The sequence below is a fragment of the Chiloscyllium punctatum genome, chromosome 2, assembly GCF_047496795.1.
Source record: "Chiloscyllium punctatum isolate Juve2018m chromosome 2, sChiPun1.3, whole genome shotgun sequence".
Taxonomy (NCBI): Eukaryota; Metazoa; Chordata; class Chondrichthyes; order Orectolobiformes; family Hemiscylliidae; genus Chiloscyllium; species Chiloscyllium punctatum.
The window spans coordinates 44,916,593-44,932,542 of NC_092740.1; the positions used below are offsets into that span (position 1 = coordinate 44,916,593).

Sequence of the window (15,950 nt, forward strand, 5' to 3'; positions counted from 1 at the left end):
CAATACAAAGTGCTAATAGCCAGGGCTGCAGTAATCGTCCTTCTCAGGAAGAGCGATTAGCACCCATTACTACAGCAATGGACTTCTGCGCAGACATTGAAACTGACAACAACCACGCTGAAATTTACAAAGGCTGCGTTGGAACTGACAATGAGTGCACCGAAACTATCAACAATTCTGCAATGTTTACAATAAACAAACTATGACCTATTATATTACAAAATGCATAAAAGTATCTTGAGATGTGCTCCAGGTTGAGAGAGGACACGCAGCTGACCACTGTGCTGTTGGTGTCTTTCTCTCTCCGCAGCTCCAGTATTTCCTTGTACAATGAATTCTGTTGTTGAACCCCGACTCTGAGTCTGAGACTGGTGATTTTCCCCATAACAATTGGTGCTGCGAGCAGAGCTCTTATTACTGGTGCCCTTGTCGAAGGCCACAATCGGGGAGCAGGGGTGAGAACCAATTTGTACCTGCAAACGGGAAGAGTCAGACCGGGCCAAGGTATACTGATTGTAATGTCCAACTCGCTACACTACTGAGTTAAAAAATTTAGGTGCATGTCTGTGGAGAATAAGTGTTAACTGTATTAACTGTTGTAAGAATTTGCTGCTTGTGCTGAAACAGCCAGAGGACAAGGTAGTGCCTGTCTCAAAGACCCTGCCCTAAATCGATTGTTCAGAGAGGTAGCCTCCACACACGGGCATTGGGATTTGAAGTGGGAATTGAGGCGCCAAGGGCACTAGAGTTGTGAAGCACAAGTGGCAAAATCAGGCAACATTGAACTCTGTAGGGGCAAACAACGCAGAGTCCTGTTAGAGTTTAGCTTAAACGCTGGGTGCAGTTTTTACTTGTAATTTCCAATGTGGTGAGGAGGAGGAGCTGATCGCTCTGACCAAGAGCCAAACCTCAGTGGAGCACATGTTATCAAGGCGGGGTGCATGGACACTGTGAGTAACCGTGATACCCTGTCAGTCCGTAATAGAACGACAGAATATTGGCAGCTTGAATATTGGCAGTGACTGGGAGGGTAAAGAGTCCCACTGGTAGAGAGCACACCGGGCTAGAGGTAGGTTTCTGGGCCTATCGGGAGTGTTGGGTCAGTGGAGGTGGCTGGGAGGGTAGAGGAGTCCTGGTAGAGAGCACACCTTATTGATCTAGCATTCCCAGCCGACTGGTAATTACCAACTAGTAGTGGGGGTGAGGAAGGTAGAGAAATCCCACCAGTAGAGAGCACACCTTCCTAGGAGGCTGCTACGGCAGTCTGGGACAGTATTATTGGCCAGGCGTTAGAGAAGTCTCCACTGGTTAGGAACACTTTACTGTTGGTGGTATCTGGGGGTACACAATCTGCTAAGTGGCAGATCAAAGTTTTAAGGAGGATATTGCAGGTTCCCTTATTGAGATGTACAAGGCAGACAGACAAGGATTGACAGAGAAAATGAAGAAAAGTGGTTGGGATCCATCCCAGACATTAGCACAACAGAGAGAGTGGATAGATAAAGAGAAACGGAATAACGCCAAAAAGATAGGGGTAATGTTAGCACCAGTTAGCAGGCCGAATTAAACAATTGAGTGCTTCCACGAGTCGATGGAAAAAGGATCAGGAACAAGGTAAAGAGCTGGAGGACAGAAAACAAGAATTGGAGCAGGATCTGAGAAGGGTGCACAAAAATTCAGACGTGAATTCGCTTCCTTCTTATGAGGCCATCCAGGAGGGACCAACTGCTCCCTCTGTTGGACGAACTGTGCAAGAGTATAACTTAGCGCTAGTTACTGGAGGAGGAACAGACTTACAACCCAAAGCAAATTATAAACCCTTCACCCCAGGGGAGAAGCAGCAGATTATGGCCTCCCTGGGCAAATTACAGCCCCGGAATGCAAATACCAGGTTTTGGCCAGAGCTGGGTAGTGTATGGGTAGGGCACCAACTACACCTAAGGAACATATACCAGCTGTTCTGGGCAGCTTGCCCAGCGGACAAGTGGAGGCAGGTAACTGGTGGACATGATGCCACAGCAGCCCGAGACCTTAGGGGAGGATGGTGGACACATGCCGTCGCCCTTACAGCTGAGATAGATGCCTAGCAGGCCCACTTCACCGACTTTAAAGAAAAAATCCAGAGGGTGCTCGAAAATGCTCCCACGAACTGGAGCAAGATCATGACTACTAAGCAACTTAAAGGGGAAGGAACCTCTGATTATGGGGAATGATTATTTAGGGTCTATCAGGAATGCTCAAGGCAAGTTAACCCAGACCAGGGGGACAAGGCATTCATCCAAGCTGTTAGAGATGGGCTCCCTAGCATCCACCAAGCCATCATGAAAATGGAAGTAATAATGTCCCAGGATTATGACAATCTCATTTAGTGGGCTAGCATGGTGCAAGAGGCAGAAGCTCCTGCAATAAAGGCAAGACCTGACAAAGCAGCCTACCAGAACGTAGGCGAGACCAGAATAAAACTATCCTGCCACAACAGTGGCTGACGGGGACACTTTTCTAGAGAATGTAGGGTCCCACAAGCAGGGAATAGATCAGGGAACAATGTAAAATACTACAGCCACTACAAAAGAATAGGACACATAGAAGCAGTGTGCTGGGAAAAGCATGGGGCACCATCAAACACCACCCAGAACACCGCAGAACCACGAGAGTCCCAAGGTCAGTAGAGCTGACAACCAGCTACCCCATTCGTGAGGGTAAGGGAGAGAGGCGAATTTACGTGCCCGTAGCAATAGGAGGAAGGAAATGTGAAATGCTAGTAGACATAGGAGCGGCTTTATCTATCACAAGCGTACCCTTACCCCACACAAATAAAATGATTCATTTAACTGGAATAGGAAGGGATAAAACATCAGCTTACCGAAGCGAAACTACCCTCGTAGAAATAAACAATATATATCCCCATGAAATTCTTTGTATGCCAAGATAATGAGGGCACAATAATGGGCAATGACCTCATGAGAGAATATAATGTTCTAATCAATTGTGCGAAAGGGGAATTGATTTGGCCCAGACAGGACGGTCGAAAGACCGAGATTGGGAAATTTACAAGTCACCTTGAAGCTATTAAAGTGGCTCCAGCCACCAGTAGGAACTGGAACCTTGAAAAGGGGGGCTTTGGAGCCAACTACGCCCCCGCCCGGAGCATGGGCATAAACAAAGTTAGATACAGGTCTAGTTAACAGAGACCCAATAAGGGTTCCCGGACCAGAGCATAAGCCCCACCAGCAATACCCAATAAAACCCGAAGCAGAAAAAACAGTTGTGGAGATAGTGAAAGGACTAGTGAAACAGGGAATCCTGAAAAAAACCACAAGTACAACTAACCCCACAATGTGGACAGTAATAAAGCCTGATGGGAACTACAGGCTCACCATTGATTGTCACTCCCAAATTGCAGCCCATTGTGCTGACCCCTCCAACATTTTAAACGGCTTGGCCCCCAAACACAAGATTTTTACTGTTTTAGACACAGCCAACAGGTTCTGGTCTCACCCATTACACCCTGAGTCCCAGAATAAATTTGCTTTTACAGTAAGGAACAGGCAGTACATGTGGACTCGCCTGCCACAAGGGTTCCACAACAGCCCCACTGTTTTTCACAGGGTGATGAGCAAACCTTTGAAGAGAGTAGGTTTACCAGAGGATAGCACTGCCCTCCAATATGCAGATGATATCCTACTTGCCTCAGAGTCCGGGTCAGGACACCAGGAAGCTTTATGTCTAGTACTACAGGAATTGGCAACCGCAGGATTAAAATTTAGCCCCACTAAGGCACAAATTGGCAAAACCCAAGTCTTATACATGGGGCACCTTATATCCCATGGACTCAAAGAAATGCCCAACGACCGCAAGAAGGCACTCCAACTGATGCCACGACCTGCCACTGTCAGGGGGGTCAGAAAGATCAACTACAGTCGGAGCCTGATACTCGAGTTGGCAAAATTGGCTGAACTGACCCAGAGATTAACTAAAGGGGGAGGCACAGTGGCTCAGTGGTTAGCACTGCTGCCTCACAGCACCAGGCACCCACGTTCGATTCCAAACTCGGGTGATTGTCTGTGTGGAGTTTGCACATTCTCCTTGTGTCTGCGTGGGTTTCCTTCAGGTGCTCCAGTTTCCTCCCACAGTCCAAAGATGCACAGATCAGGTGAATTGGCCATGCTAAATTGCCTGTAGTACTAGGTGCATGAGTCAGAGGGAAATGGGACTGGGTGGGTTACTCTTTGGAGGGTTGACGTGACCCTGTTGGGCCAAAGGACCTGTTTCCACACTGTAGGAAATCTAACCTAATCTAACCTAAAGGAGGCAAGCCCACCTTGGAACCTGTAACTTGAGGGCCAGAACAGGAGAAGGCATACAGTCAGCTTAAAACCCGACTCATATCGGCCTCTGGGCTAGGGCTGCCAGATTCCAGCAAAGATTTTCACATCCACTATAATAATGAAGGAGAAGTTTACTCCGCAGTGGTCACTCAAGACCACAGTAGCAGGAGAAGGCCCATAGGGTATTACTCAACTAGGGCCAGTAGAAAGTGAGGACTGCAGATGCTGGAGATCAGAGCTGAAGAATGTGTTGCTGGAAAAGCGCAGCAGGTTAGGCAGCATCCAAGGAGCAGGAGAATCGATGTTTCGGGCATAAGTCCAAAGAAGCCTGAAGAAGTGTTTATGCCCGAAACGTCGATTCTCCTGCTCCTTGGATGCTGCCTGACCTGCTGCGCTTTTCCAGCAACACATTTTTCAGCTAGGGCCAGTAGACACCGGGTTGCCCAGATGCATAGCACCTCCTGATGAAGGGCTTTTCCTGCTCCTTGGATGCTTCCTGACCTGCTATGCTTTTCCCACACTACTCTAATCTTGACTCTAATCTCTAGCATCTGCAGTACCGCACTCTTGTTAGGGTTAGTGAGCCCATAGTAATGACAGGGAATGTCATCCTCCACACTAAACACACCCCAGTAGAGATGCTAAACACAAGGAAACTGAGGGCCGTCTCCAATATGCAAAGGGCTAAGTGAGAGACAGTTTTTTTACCCCTAAGTCAGTCTAGTAATTCTAGACACAGGGGAACCACACAACTGTGGGGATATAGATGGGGATGATGATGGGGGAGAGTAAAAGATACCCTCCTAGACACAGCCAAGGAGACCCTCTTCATTGATGGGTCACAAAAATATGTAGCAGTATCGCCACAAACAGGATGGGCTGTGATAAATGATTAAGTTAGAAATAGTTATGTCTGGAAGGATTGGTGGAAATCAGTCCACACAAGTAGCAGCACTGGAACTAGCTAAAGGAAGAACCGTGAACGTATATACCGACAGTCAATATGCCTTCGGTGTAGTCCACGACTACATGGTGGCATGGGGTGGTAGAGGGTTCACCACTGCAGGGGGAGCCCCTATCAGACACCAGTTAAGAATTCAGGCACTATTTCGTGCCAGTGAACAGCCAAAAGAGGCTACGGTAATAAAAATAAAAGCCCATCAAAAGGAGTCAGCAAAGGACACCAGGCAGCAGATTGAGCAGCTCAAAAAGCCCTGGAACAAGAAGCCATTAACGAAACTGCAAATAACCCATTTAAAACCAGGTAATTAACCATTTTGTTTCGCAGGTCAGGGATGGGGATGCGTTTATGCCCTGGTTCCCAAAAATGACTCATGCATCCAGGCACAGTGCACTTATCAGCATTGTACAGTCACCAGGGAACAGTTTACCTGCACCTGCAGCGAGCAGGCATGCTTAAATATGATGCAGGCAGACAATTCATATGTGGTCAGTGCAATGGCACCCTTGTCAGGGGACATACCCATTTGACACGGTTTGGGGGGGGCGGGGGGCACCTGGGGGATCAGGGCGACATGGGTGGACAGACAGATGGAAGATCAGGACAATGTATGTTACTAAGCAGCGAAGGGATTTGTTTTTCTATTTAAAGCAACTTACACGACAAACCCAGACCTCCAAAACCTGTTCGCGGGAGGGACAATTGCACCCCTTACTGTACCATGCCCCAGCAGGGAACATGTCCGGAGAAGTATAGTGAACCGCTCCATCAGCCAGGAGTTCTGTGTTGACTGGCAGATCCCCACCATGTTGGGGTCATCACTGGAATATTGATTCTTAGGGTCTCTATCTTTGGAGAGTGCACAGCAGGGGTTGTTAAAAAAACAAAATTACCTTGTATGTGGCCTGACAATCTTAGGCAATAATACCTCAAAAGCTCTGGAAGCAATTAACACAGAGTTGGCTGAACTCAGACTCTACACACAGCAGATACATTAGGCAGTAGATTATCAATTAGCACAGCAAGGGGGAGTTTGTACAATTATTGATGACAGTTGTATCACCCACATTATTGATGCCTCTTATGACATTACAGAAGCCATCAAGAATATCCAAGATCAGCTAGATAATTTTCAACAGGGAGCCACAATCACAGACATCTGGCTAAATTGGTTGATAGGTAAATCTTGGGGACCCTATTTGGATAGTTCTCCTCATTGTACTTATGCTGGCATGCTGTGTGGGCCTTGGGCATTTAAAGCTCTGCTGTGAGGCACTACTGACGATAACCGTGCCAGCAGCGAGTGTCACCATGGAAGAGCTCAGAAGAAATTGGCATGCCACAATACCCCTTAGGAGGAGGAGCCCCTAGAGATGACCTACTTCTGCACATAAATTGGGTGGTCTGCGGGAGTTCTCCAAAGTCACCTCCTTGACTGCAAAGGGGGGAGTGCCATGGGAGGTGGCATGGGCAGGGTGACATTCGGCACACAGACACACAAGATGGCTGCTGAGCCATAGGTTGGCCACTTGACACATAAGATGGCCACCGGACCACAATATCGAGACAGACAGCAGAGCAAACACAGATACTGACTGGAGCCACCAGAATGCCAGCACAATGCACTCACAACCTAGTTGATTCGGTTAAGGCGGGTGAGGGAGAGAATACAAATGAGTAACGTATACTGCCCGCCGAAGTGTCTGGATACAGCCAACACCTTTGATAGAAATGCTAACAGCTTGATACAAACCCAATACAAAGTGCTAATAGCCAGGACTGCAGTGATCATCCTTCTCAGGAAGAGTGATTAACGCCCATTACTACAGCAATGGACTTGCACATAGACACTGAAATTGACAAAGTCTGCACTGAAACTGACAATGACTGTACCGAAACTATCAACAATTCTGCAATGCTGACAATAAACAAACTATGTTACAAAGACAATAACCTCATCACTGACCTATTATACTACAAAATGTATAAAAGTGGCTTGACATGTGCTCCGGGTTGAGAGAGGACACGCAGCTGACCACTGTGCTGTTGGTGTCTTTCTCTCCCCAGAGCTCCGGTATTTCCTTGGATAATGAACTCTGTCGTTGAACCCCCGACTGATTCCGAGGCTGGTGATTTTCCCCACAACAAAGCTGTAATAAGGTCAGGAGCTGAGTGGTCCTGGAGTAATCCAAACTGAGAGAGCAGGTTATTGTAAGTAAGCGCCACTTGATAGCACCATTAACAATGGTAGCTGGAAGAACAGGCAGGAATCTGGCTTAAAAGAGAAGGCAGAAGCTGTTCCAATCAAGAAAAAAAGGATAGTTCAAAGAATAGAACTGATGTTAGGATTCTAGTATATTTTCATTGTGATAAAACAGGACATGTAAAAGCAAAGTCGAAAAGTGTGGCACTGGAAAAGTACAGCTGGTCAGGTAGCATCCGAGGAGCAGGACAGCTAATGTTTTGGGTATAAGCCTTTCATTAGAAATGTTGAGGGCGGGGGGGGGGGGGTGGTGGGGAGCTGAGAATGGAGGGAGCTGAGAGAGAAATAGGAGGGGGGGGTGCGGTTGGGGGAAAGGTAGCTTGGATGGCGATAGGTAGATTCAGGTGGAGTGATGTTGATAGGTCAGAGCGGAGGGTGGAGTGGATAGGTGGGAAGGAAGATGGACAGGTAGGACTCCTCTACATTGGGGAGACAGGACACCAACTTGCTGAACGTCTCAGAGAACATCTCTGGGGCACATACCAAACAGCCCCACCGCCCTGGGCTGACCATTTCAACTCCCTTCCCACTCCGCCAAGGACATGCAAGTCCTAGGCCTCCTCCACTGCCAAATCCTAGCCACCCAACACATGGAGGAAGAACACCACTTCTTCCACCTTGGTACCCTCCAACCACATGGCATCAACGTCAATTTCACCAGTTTCCTCATCTCCACTCCCCACACCTCATCCCAGATACAACCCTCCAACTCGGCACCGCCCTCTTTAACTGTCTCACCTATCCATCTTCCTTCCCACCTATCCACTCCACCCTCCTGTCTGACCTAGCACCATCACCCCACACCTTCATATACCTATTACATTCCCAACTACCTTCCCTGCAGCCGCTCACTCCTCCTATTTATCTCTCAGCCAGGTTTGAGGCTGAGAAGACAATGGTCTTCCTGCTGATACAGGAATTTGACCCATACTCTGGACATCATTCTGTATCACAAACCAGCTTCCAGTCAACTAAGTTGATCATTTCTTTATCATGTGGCTGTGGCTGGCATCTGTAATGATGGGCACCTCAGTAGGAGGCCAAGAGATATTTTAGCTTTGCCTAATCACTGATAAGTTAAGCTTCCCCACTATTGAGAATAGGGATATTTGTTTATTTGCTCACCACCATGGATAATTAGATGTGACAGTACCTCGGGGCTGCAATCTGACCCATCGATTGTGGGATCACTTAGTTTTGTCTGCTGCATGCTGTTTTTGCTATTTGGAAGTAAAATAGCTTCACCAGGTGACATCTCATATTTAGGTATGTTTATCACACTCTTCATTGAACCAATGCTGTTCTCCTGTCTTGGTAGTAATAGTAGAGTGGGCTATATTCAGGGCCATAAGATTACTGACTTTGAATAATAACAATTATGCTGAGGCCCATAGCAGTTTATGGATGTCCAGCTTTGAGTTGGTATATCAGTTTGTAATCTATCCCATTTAGCATGGGAATAGACCTCACAAAACAAAGCGGTGCAGCTTTGGTGTGAAGATGAAGTCTCCACAAGGACTGTGCAGTGGTCTCTCCATCCAATACTGTCATTGACAGATGCAGCTGTGATAGGTAGGTTGGTGAGGATGAGATCAAGTACATTTTCCCCTCTTGTTGTCTACCTCAGGCCCAGTCTAGCATGTTAGTCTAAAAGACAGCTGTTTAAGAAATATTATTACTAATTTCTGCCAGTGTTGTACGGGGAGCGAGATGAAGCAATGACCTTTCCTTAGGAACAAGATCATTTGGTCCCTCAAGAATACTCTGCCATTCATTGCATTACATCTGATATGTAGCTCAACATCCATATATCAGTTTTTACTCCATAACCCTTGATATCATTACCCTGAAACAATCTATCAATTTCATTCTTGAAAGCTTCAACTGTCCCGGTGTCCATAGCTTTCTGAGAGAGAAATTAATTTGCATATTGTATTGTGATGTCTGGTGACATTCTCACATTTCCTCCTTATGCTTTCAAACTTCTCTGCAGTTTTTGACAAGATTAACCAAAGCATCCAGGTTCATTGTCTCTTCCCCATTAACCAGCTCAGGAGGGCAGAGCTCAACTGGTTCCACTTTTACCTGCGCAACCAGAAGGATTTCAGAAATGGTTTCATTCCCCACTTCCACATTGTTATTTCTGGAATTCCTGAAAGATATATCCTTTGACCCAAATTATTCCTCATCTACAAATCTGTTCTTGGCAACATTTAGCTGCGAATAGGTAGTCAGTTTACACATATACACAGACAATTCACAGCTCTGTTGCTTATCCAACACCTGGTCTTGGAGGAGTTGCAAGTAAAAAACTTTGAGAAGACATAATAATATTCAAAGTTTTAGGCCAAGTGTTGTAAAGTGGGACTAACAAACATTTAGAACAGTTTTCTATCAGTGCAGGCTCAATGGGCTGAAGGGTCTCTTCTGTACTGTTTGAATCTATGATGTCTTCAGCACCTACCACAAACATCATATCATTACCCTGTACTGCACCCTCTCCCTGGCCACAAATTGACTTTTCAACCTCGTACCCTTTCCATCGCACTGATCAGCTAGCTCTACTTCCACAAAATTGCCTGTCATCAATTCTCTGCTGCAAAAGTCTTTATCAATGGCTTTGTCATCTTCAATCTCAACTATTCCAATGCCATCTTGGCCAGCCTTCTATAATCCACCCATCAAAGAGTTACAAGTCATTGAAAACTGTTCATATTGTATCCTGCATCAATTCCAATAAGTCATTACCCTCTATGCTTAATTTCCTGCAATGGCTCCAGGTTAAGATTCTTATCCTGTTCAAATCTCTTTATGGTGTCTCCTCCTGGTCTGTGCAATCTTCTCCAGATCCATGACAATCGGTCTTCCTCCAACTCTCTCTTTTTCATTCATTCAGTCTGATTGAACTTCTTAAAATTAATGAATTTGTCTAAGAACTTTACTATCTCTAAGGATTTCACACATTGGGCAGAACAGGATCGGATACAAGGCAAATCCTCCACCAATTGCCCTACAATTTGCTTTCACCTTACAATGTGCGGGAGTATTCCCAATTTTACATCAAAGATCACAAAGCTGGTTAATATGAAAAACCTATTTAAATTTCAAAAACATGTTGTGTGTCACAGGAGGGCTTTCTTTGCTGTATCAAAAAAATTGATTCTGACCTCCTTGTAGTTTCCTGTGTCAGACAGCATACAACTAGTTTAATCAATCTGACTAGTTTAGAAATTATTTACAAATTGAAAGAACCACACTGCCAATATTGTCCCAACCTGCTGTAGTCAACTGATTTTTTTATGAAGAACACTCTAGGTTTACTCATCCCCAAATATTTACAGCACATTGCTTCACTCAATCACTAATCCAGAGGTTTTGTTTTCCTGATTGGTATCACTTTGAGTTTATCCCAAAGTGTATTTTGCACATTACTATGTGTCAAATTAACTTCCATTAATTCTACAGCTTCTGCAAAAGTACTGCTATATATATTACACCAGCCATATGATTGAAATACATATGCCATAGGGAAGTAGGGATGAGTAATGCTCCATGGATACATTTTGAACACAAAATAAAGCATATGGTGGTACAGACTCAGGAAGCTGAAAGGCCTCTTCTGTACAGTATGATCCTATGACACAAATATGGAATTACACTGTCTGATACTTAACAGAATTTGAAGCAGATAATAAAACACAACTTTCCACTTTCATCCTGGTTAAAACAGAACTGTATTGTACTCCTCAGTCAGGACGAGTGTAAATGTGCCATATTAATGTTAATTCTTTTCATCCTCTTTATCATTTGTTCATTCATGGGAATTGTTAAGATGTGTAATTTAGCATATTTAAACTAATGAGATTAAAGTATGACCAAAACACTCTCACCAGCATACACACCCTTTGAATTGGTAAAATGTATCATTCAAGTTAATACTCTTCCTACATTTACTTATATATTCATATGTAAAATTTACCATTTTTCCCACTTATAAGGTCATTTAAATTCTAATTCTTTTCTGGCCCTGTAACTTCCACTTCAATCTATAATTAAGTCATTATCCAATTAATTGAGCAGTTATAAGAATTGAAACAGATTTTCAGTCATCAGGTTAAAAATAAATGCAGCAAAATTAAAAATGAAAAACAAAGATTAGGTACTTACTCTTTCAAAAATTCAACGAGGCAATGCATCCCATTCTGTAATGCTAAGTCTATGGGCATCATTCCTTCCTCATTGGGTACAAGGGCAGCTTGGACACCACCAGGTTGGCACAGTAAAAACTGAGAGAATTTATAAAGACCTAGTCTCACTGAAACATGTAGCAGGGTTTCCTTGTAGCATATCTCTAAAATTAAAAAAAAAGAAAATCAGGGTAAAGTTTTATTTCATTTGTTTGGAAGGTATTTCATTTAAAAAAATTCATCTTCTTGGCGACTACTGCCCTTAAACAATTGTTACAAGTAAGATTAACTGTTTTCTTCAGGTTTACAGTGAGTTTTGACTGTAGAGAATAAAAAGACTGCTCCTGAACTGGGGTAAAACTGAACACTTGTCTTTTTTTTAACTTGTTCCCAACTCCCAAGTTATTCAAAACCAGAAATTACTAGATCAGATCTGGCAACATCTGTGTACAAAAGGAATGTCAAGGTTCACAATTCTGTCAACATTTCAAACTTTTAACCCCTGTCTCTTGACCATCCTGACATTTTAATGCCCCTGTAGCACTTCTAATGATCTGCGATTCTGCTCCTTTTAAGATTCTAATTTCTGGGTGGGATGCTCTTTGGAGGGGATGGTATGGAATCAATGGGCTGAATGGCCTGTTTCCACACTGGAGGGTTTCTATGAGATTATGATGAAATATCTAAGATCCTCAAATGTGAAATGAAATTGTCATGAAGACAAGTGAGTTTAGAAGTCTCATTTGGTTCGAATTCCAGAAGAGCTGCTGTCTAATCAACATTTTTCCCTTAGAGGACATCAACAAGAGAAATTCTATTAATTTAGAATGAAAACCTTCAAAAGAAAAAGACAAACACATTAAGCTTACCCCGAGTCAGATTATAAATTAAGAATTAAATACACCTGAAATATCAGAATCTATCTTATACTTTTACAGGTGCCAACTGGTCTGCTGAATGTTTCCAAAATTTTCAGTTCTTATTTCAAACTTGCAGCATTTGTCATTTTCTTTTGCTATCAGACTTTTGCTGAGAAACAATGCTATACCAGAACAATACACCTTTACACACTATTCTTAAACTTTCACAAGGTCAGAAACTCTTTTATCAGTTTAGCAGTGTGAGGACCGTGTCTTTTTTATTTTATATTTTTTAAAGGGTACTGAAATGAGAAAAGGCTGTTTTGAAGCCAGTGTTTCAAAGGGTGATTGTAAAGTTTTGAAAATCTAGTAACCTCACACCAATGGTAAGTATTGTGCACAATTGTTTGAACAAGCAGTAATTGGAGTGTAATTTGCTGATGATTTGGAGCGGAAAGGGTTTACTGATGCAGCCTTTGCTGGCTACAAAAGTTAATTGGTCTATGGGCTAGTGACCAGTTATCAGTTTTAACTGATATGTCTGAGACCTTTACAAATAAACTGGCCACCTTGTGTCTCTTTACCAACCAGAGGAAGCATACCAGAGGAAGAAATGTACTGGCCAGCAGAAGAGTTATAAGGATCATCTCAACAACTGCATTTGGGAACAAAGATTACTGAACTGTCTTTACAGTTTTTCCCCCTCTGTCCATAGCCTATTTTACTCTGTGTAAGTCTGTCTGTATGTGTTCAAGGCAGAGTTCATAAGGGCATTAGAGTTTTAATTAACAGTATTATATACTAATGGTTTATAACTGTGCCTGAAGCTAAGTCTAATTAGACCTGAGTCTAATTACTTGTAATAAATAGTGATCCCTGTTAAGTACAGAAACCTGGTCCATGTTTTCTATCAATCTGGTCTGAAAATCATGTAAATTGAAGAACTTTGAGTACTTTATAAAAGCTTTTGCTTTTGTGATGACACTGACAATAGCAGGGCTTGATTTCCAGTATGCTACCCCAGTGAGTCATAACAGCAGCATTTAGATACTCACTTGTATTACCACAGCCTCCAGGGTTATCAACTAAGAGCTGGAAAATGGGCTTCGCGTAGTCAGACCTTTGTTGACTGATACAGACAAAATGGGCAAATGGCTTCTTGCTGCTGTAAATGTCTGACCATTTTGCCTGAAGATATTATAGCAAATGGCATGCATACATCTTTTCTAAAGGGGACCTATCAGAGCGGCACATGAAAGTAGTCATTATTTTTACACCATTTAAAGCCTTTGGGAAGAATCATTTAGGGAAGCAAAAGAGCTGCTTTATTACTGCATCACTTGAGGATGAATCCAAGTGTTAAGCCAACGTGGCAGGCCAACAACAATTACAGGTTTAGATGCAGCCAACATGATTGCTACCATCAGCAAAACACACCAAACCAACAAACTATGTAACAGGTGCTGTTAGTTGCACCAAGCCTGTCCAGTTTTTCTTGATATCAATAAAGCAAGTGGCATCTAGGGATACTGAGCACAAACATGCAGTAAATCTGGTTCGAAAGGCCAAGCCAAAGCCAGACAGCAATACACAGGCGACTAGCAAGGTACAATACCGTAACATTATCAGTAAGGAGAAAGTGTTAAGAGCATACACAAACATGTCAATGAAGTACAAAGACAACCAAGTGAAAGGCAAACTTCAAAAAATGACCAAGGTTTCCTTATTATTAGTCTCTTACATGGCATTGATGGTATTGGCAATCAAGAAATTTACAAACATTAATATTATAGATCCTGAAAGACAGGACAACACACACCAAAAACTAAAATTAACAAGGGAGCTCATGCTGACATATTAGCACAATAATTCAGATAAATGCGAGGTGTTGCATTTTGGGAAAGCAAATCTTAGCAGGACTTATACATTTAATGGTAAGTTCCTAGGAAGTGTTGCTGAACAAAGACACCTTGGAGTGTAGGTTCATAGCTCCTTGAAAGTGGAGTTGCAGGTAGATAGGATAGTGAAGAAGGTGTTTGGTATGCTTTCCTTTATCGGTCAGAGTATTGAGTACAGGAGTTGGGAGGTCATGTTGCAGCTGTACAGGAGATTGGTTAGGCCACTGTTGGAATATTGTGTGCAATCCTGGTCTTCCTCCTATCAGAAAGATGTTGTGAAACTTGAAAGGGCTCAGAAAAGATTTACAAGGATGTCGCCAGAGTTGGAGGATTTGAGATATAGGGAGAGGCTGAACAGGCTGTGGCTGTTTTCCCTGGAGCGTCAGAGGCTGAGGGGTGACCTTATAGGGGTTTACAAAATTATGAGGGGCATGAATAGGATAAATTGACAAAGTCTTTTCCCTGGGGTGGGGGAGTCCAGAACTAGAGGGCATATGTTTAGGGTGAGAGGGGAAAGATATAAAAGAGACCTAAGGGGCAACTTTTTCAAGCATAGGGTGGTACGTGTATGGAATGAGTTACCAGAGGAAGTGGTGGAGGCTTGTACAATTGCAATATTTATAAGGCATTGGATGGGTATATGAATAGGAAGGGTTTGGAAGGATATGGGCCAGGTGCTGGCAGGTGGGACTAGATTGGGTTGGGATATCTGGTTGTCATGGACAAGTTGGGCCAAAGGGTCTGTTTCCGTGCTGTTCATCTCTATGACTCTATGACCCTAAAAGACATGAACCTTAGCAAGTGAAGTTTCATGCTTAGCCTATGAAAGAACTCTTCACTGTATGTAATGAACAATAAACGCATCATGTTGGCAGAAATGTATTGCAGTGCTCATCTTGGCTTCCTGAAATCTTCAGCTGAGGGTTATCAATAGTCCAGCATTGGCAGGACTATTAGCACAGACATCAATAAAGTCATCATTCATGACATTCAAACCATATCTATTGTGGCAGAATAGAACACAGATGATGCAATCAACTCAGTCAATGATCTCCAAGCGTATGACCCTAAAGTGAGATATAAACCAGATACCAGGATGATTACCTCTGACAGTCTGAGCAAATTACTAAACTCATAGGAAGACCAAGTTATTTCTGTTGATCTCCACATTGATGTTCGAGACAATGAAGCTGGAAGATTCTCAAGATTGATCTGTTATGCTTTGACCAGAGTCAGTGTGAACAGTTGCAATTGGCAACTGATGAGCAGTTACAAGATTTACAAAGATCATTAGCCAGGGATGGTCTGACAGAATTAAGAAAGTACCTGAGAAGCTTTATTGATTTTGGCCTTGCACAGATGAACTTGGTATATCATGATGACTAGGTAAACAAGTCTTAGTACCAATAACATTCGCACCACACAAATGCCAGGCAATGGCAACCTTGACTAA

The 15,950-nt window shown here is 43.5% G+C and overlaps 1 protein-coding gene across 1 annotated transcript in view; it reads right to left on the bottom strand.

The window, feature by feature from the left end:
- arhgef28a (Rho guanine nucleotide exchange factor (GEF) 28a) overlaps positions 1–15,950 on the bottom strand; it is a 462,887-nt gene that overhangs the window by 338,628 nt on the left and 108,309 nt on the right. The window contains exon 5 of the mRNA XM_072548108.1: positions 11,720–11,903. Coding sequence (XP_072404209.1) covers positions 11,720–11,903 — 184 coding nt within the window. The remainder of the gene's footprint in view (positions 1–11,719; positions 11,904–15,950) is intronic.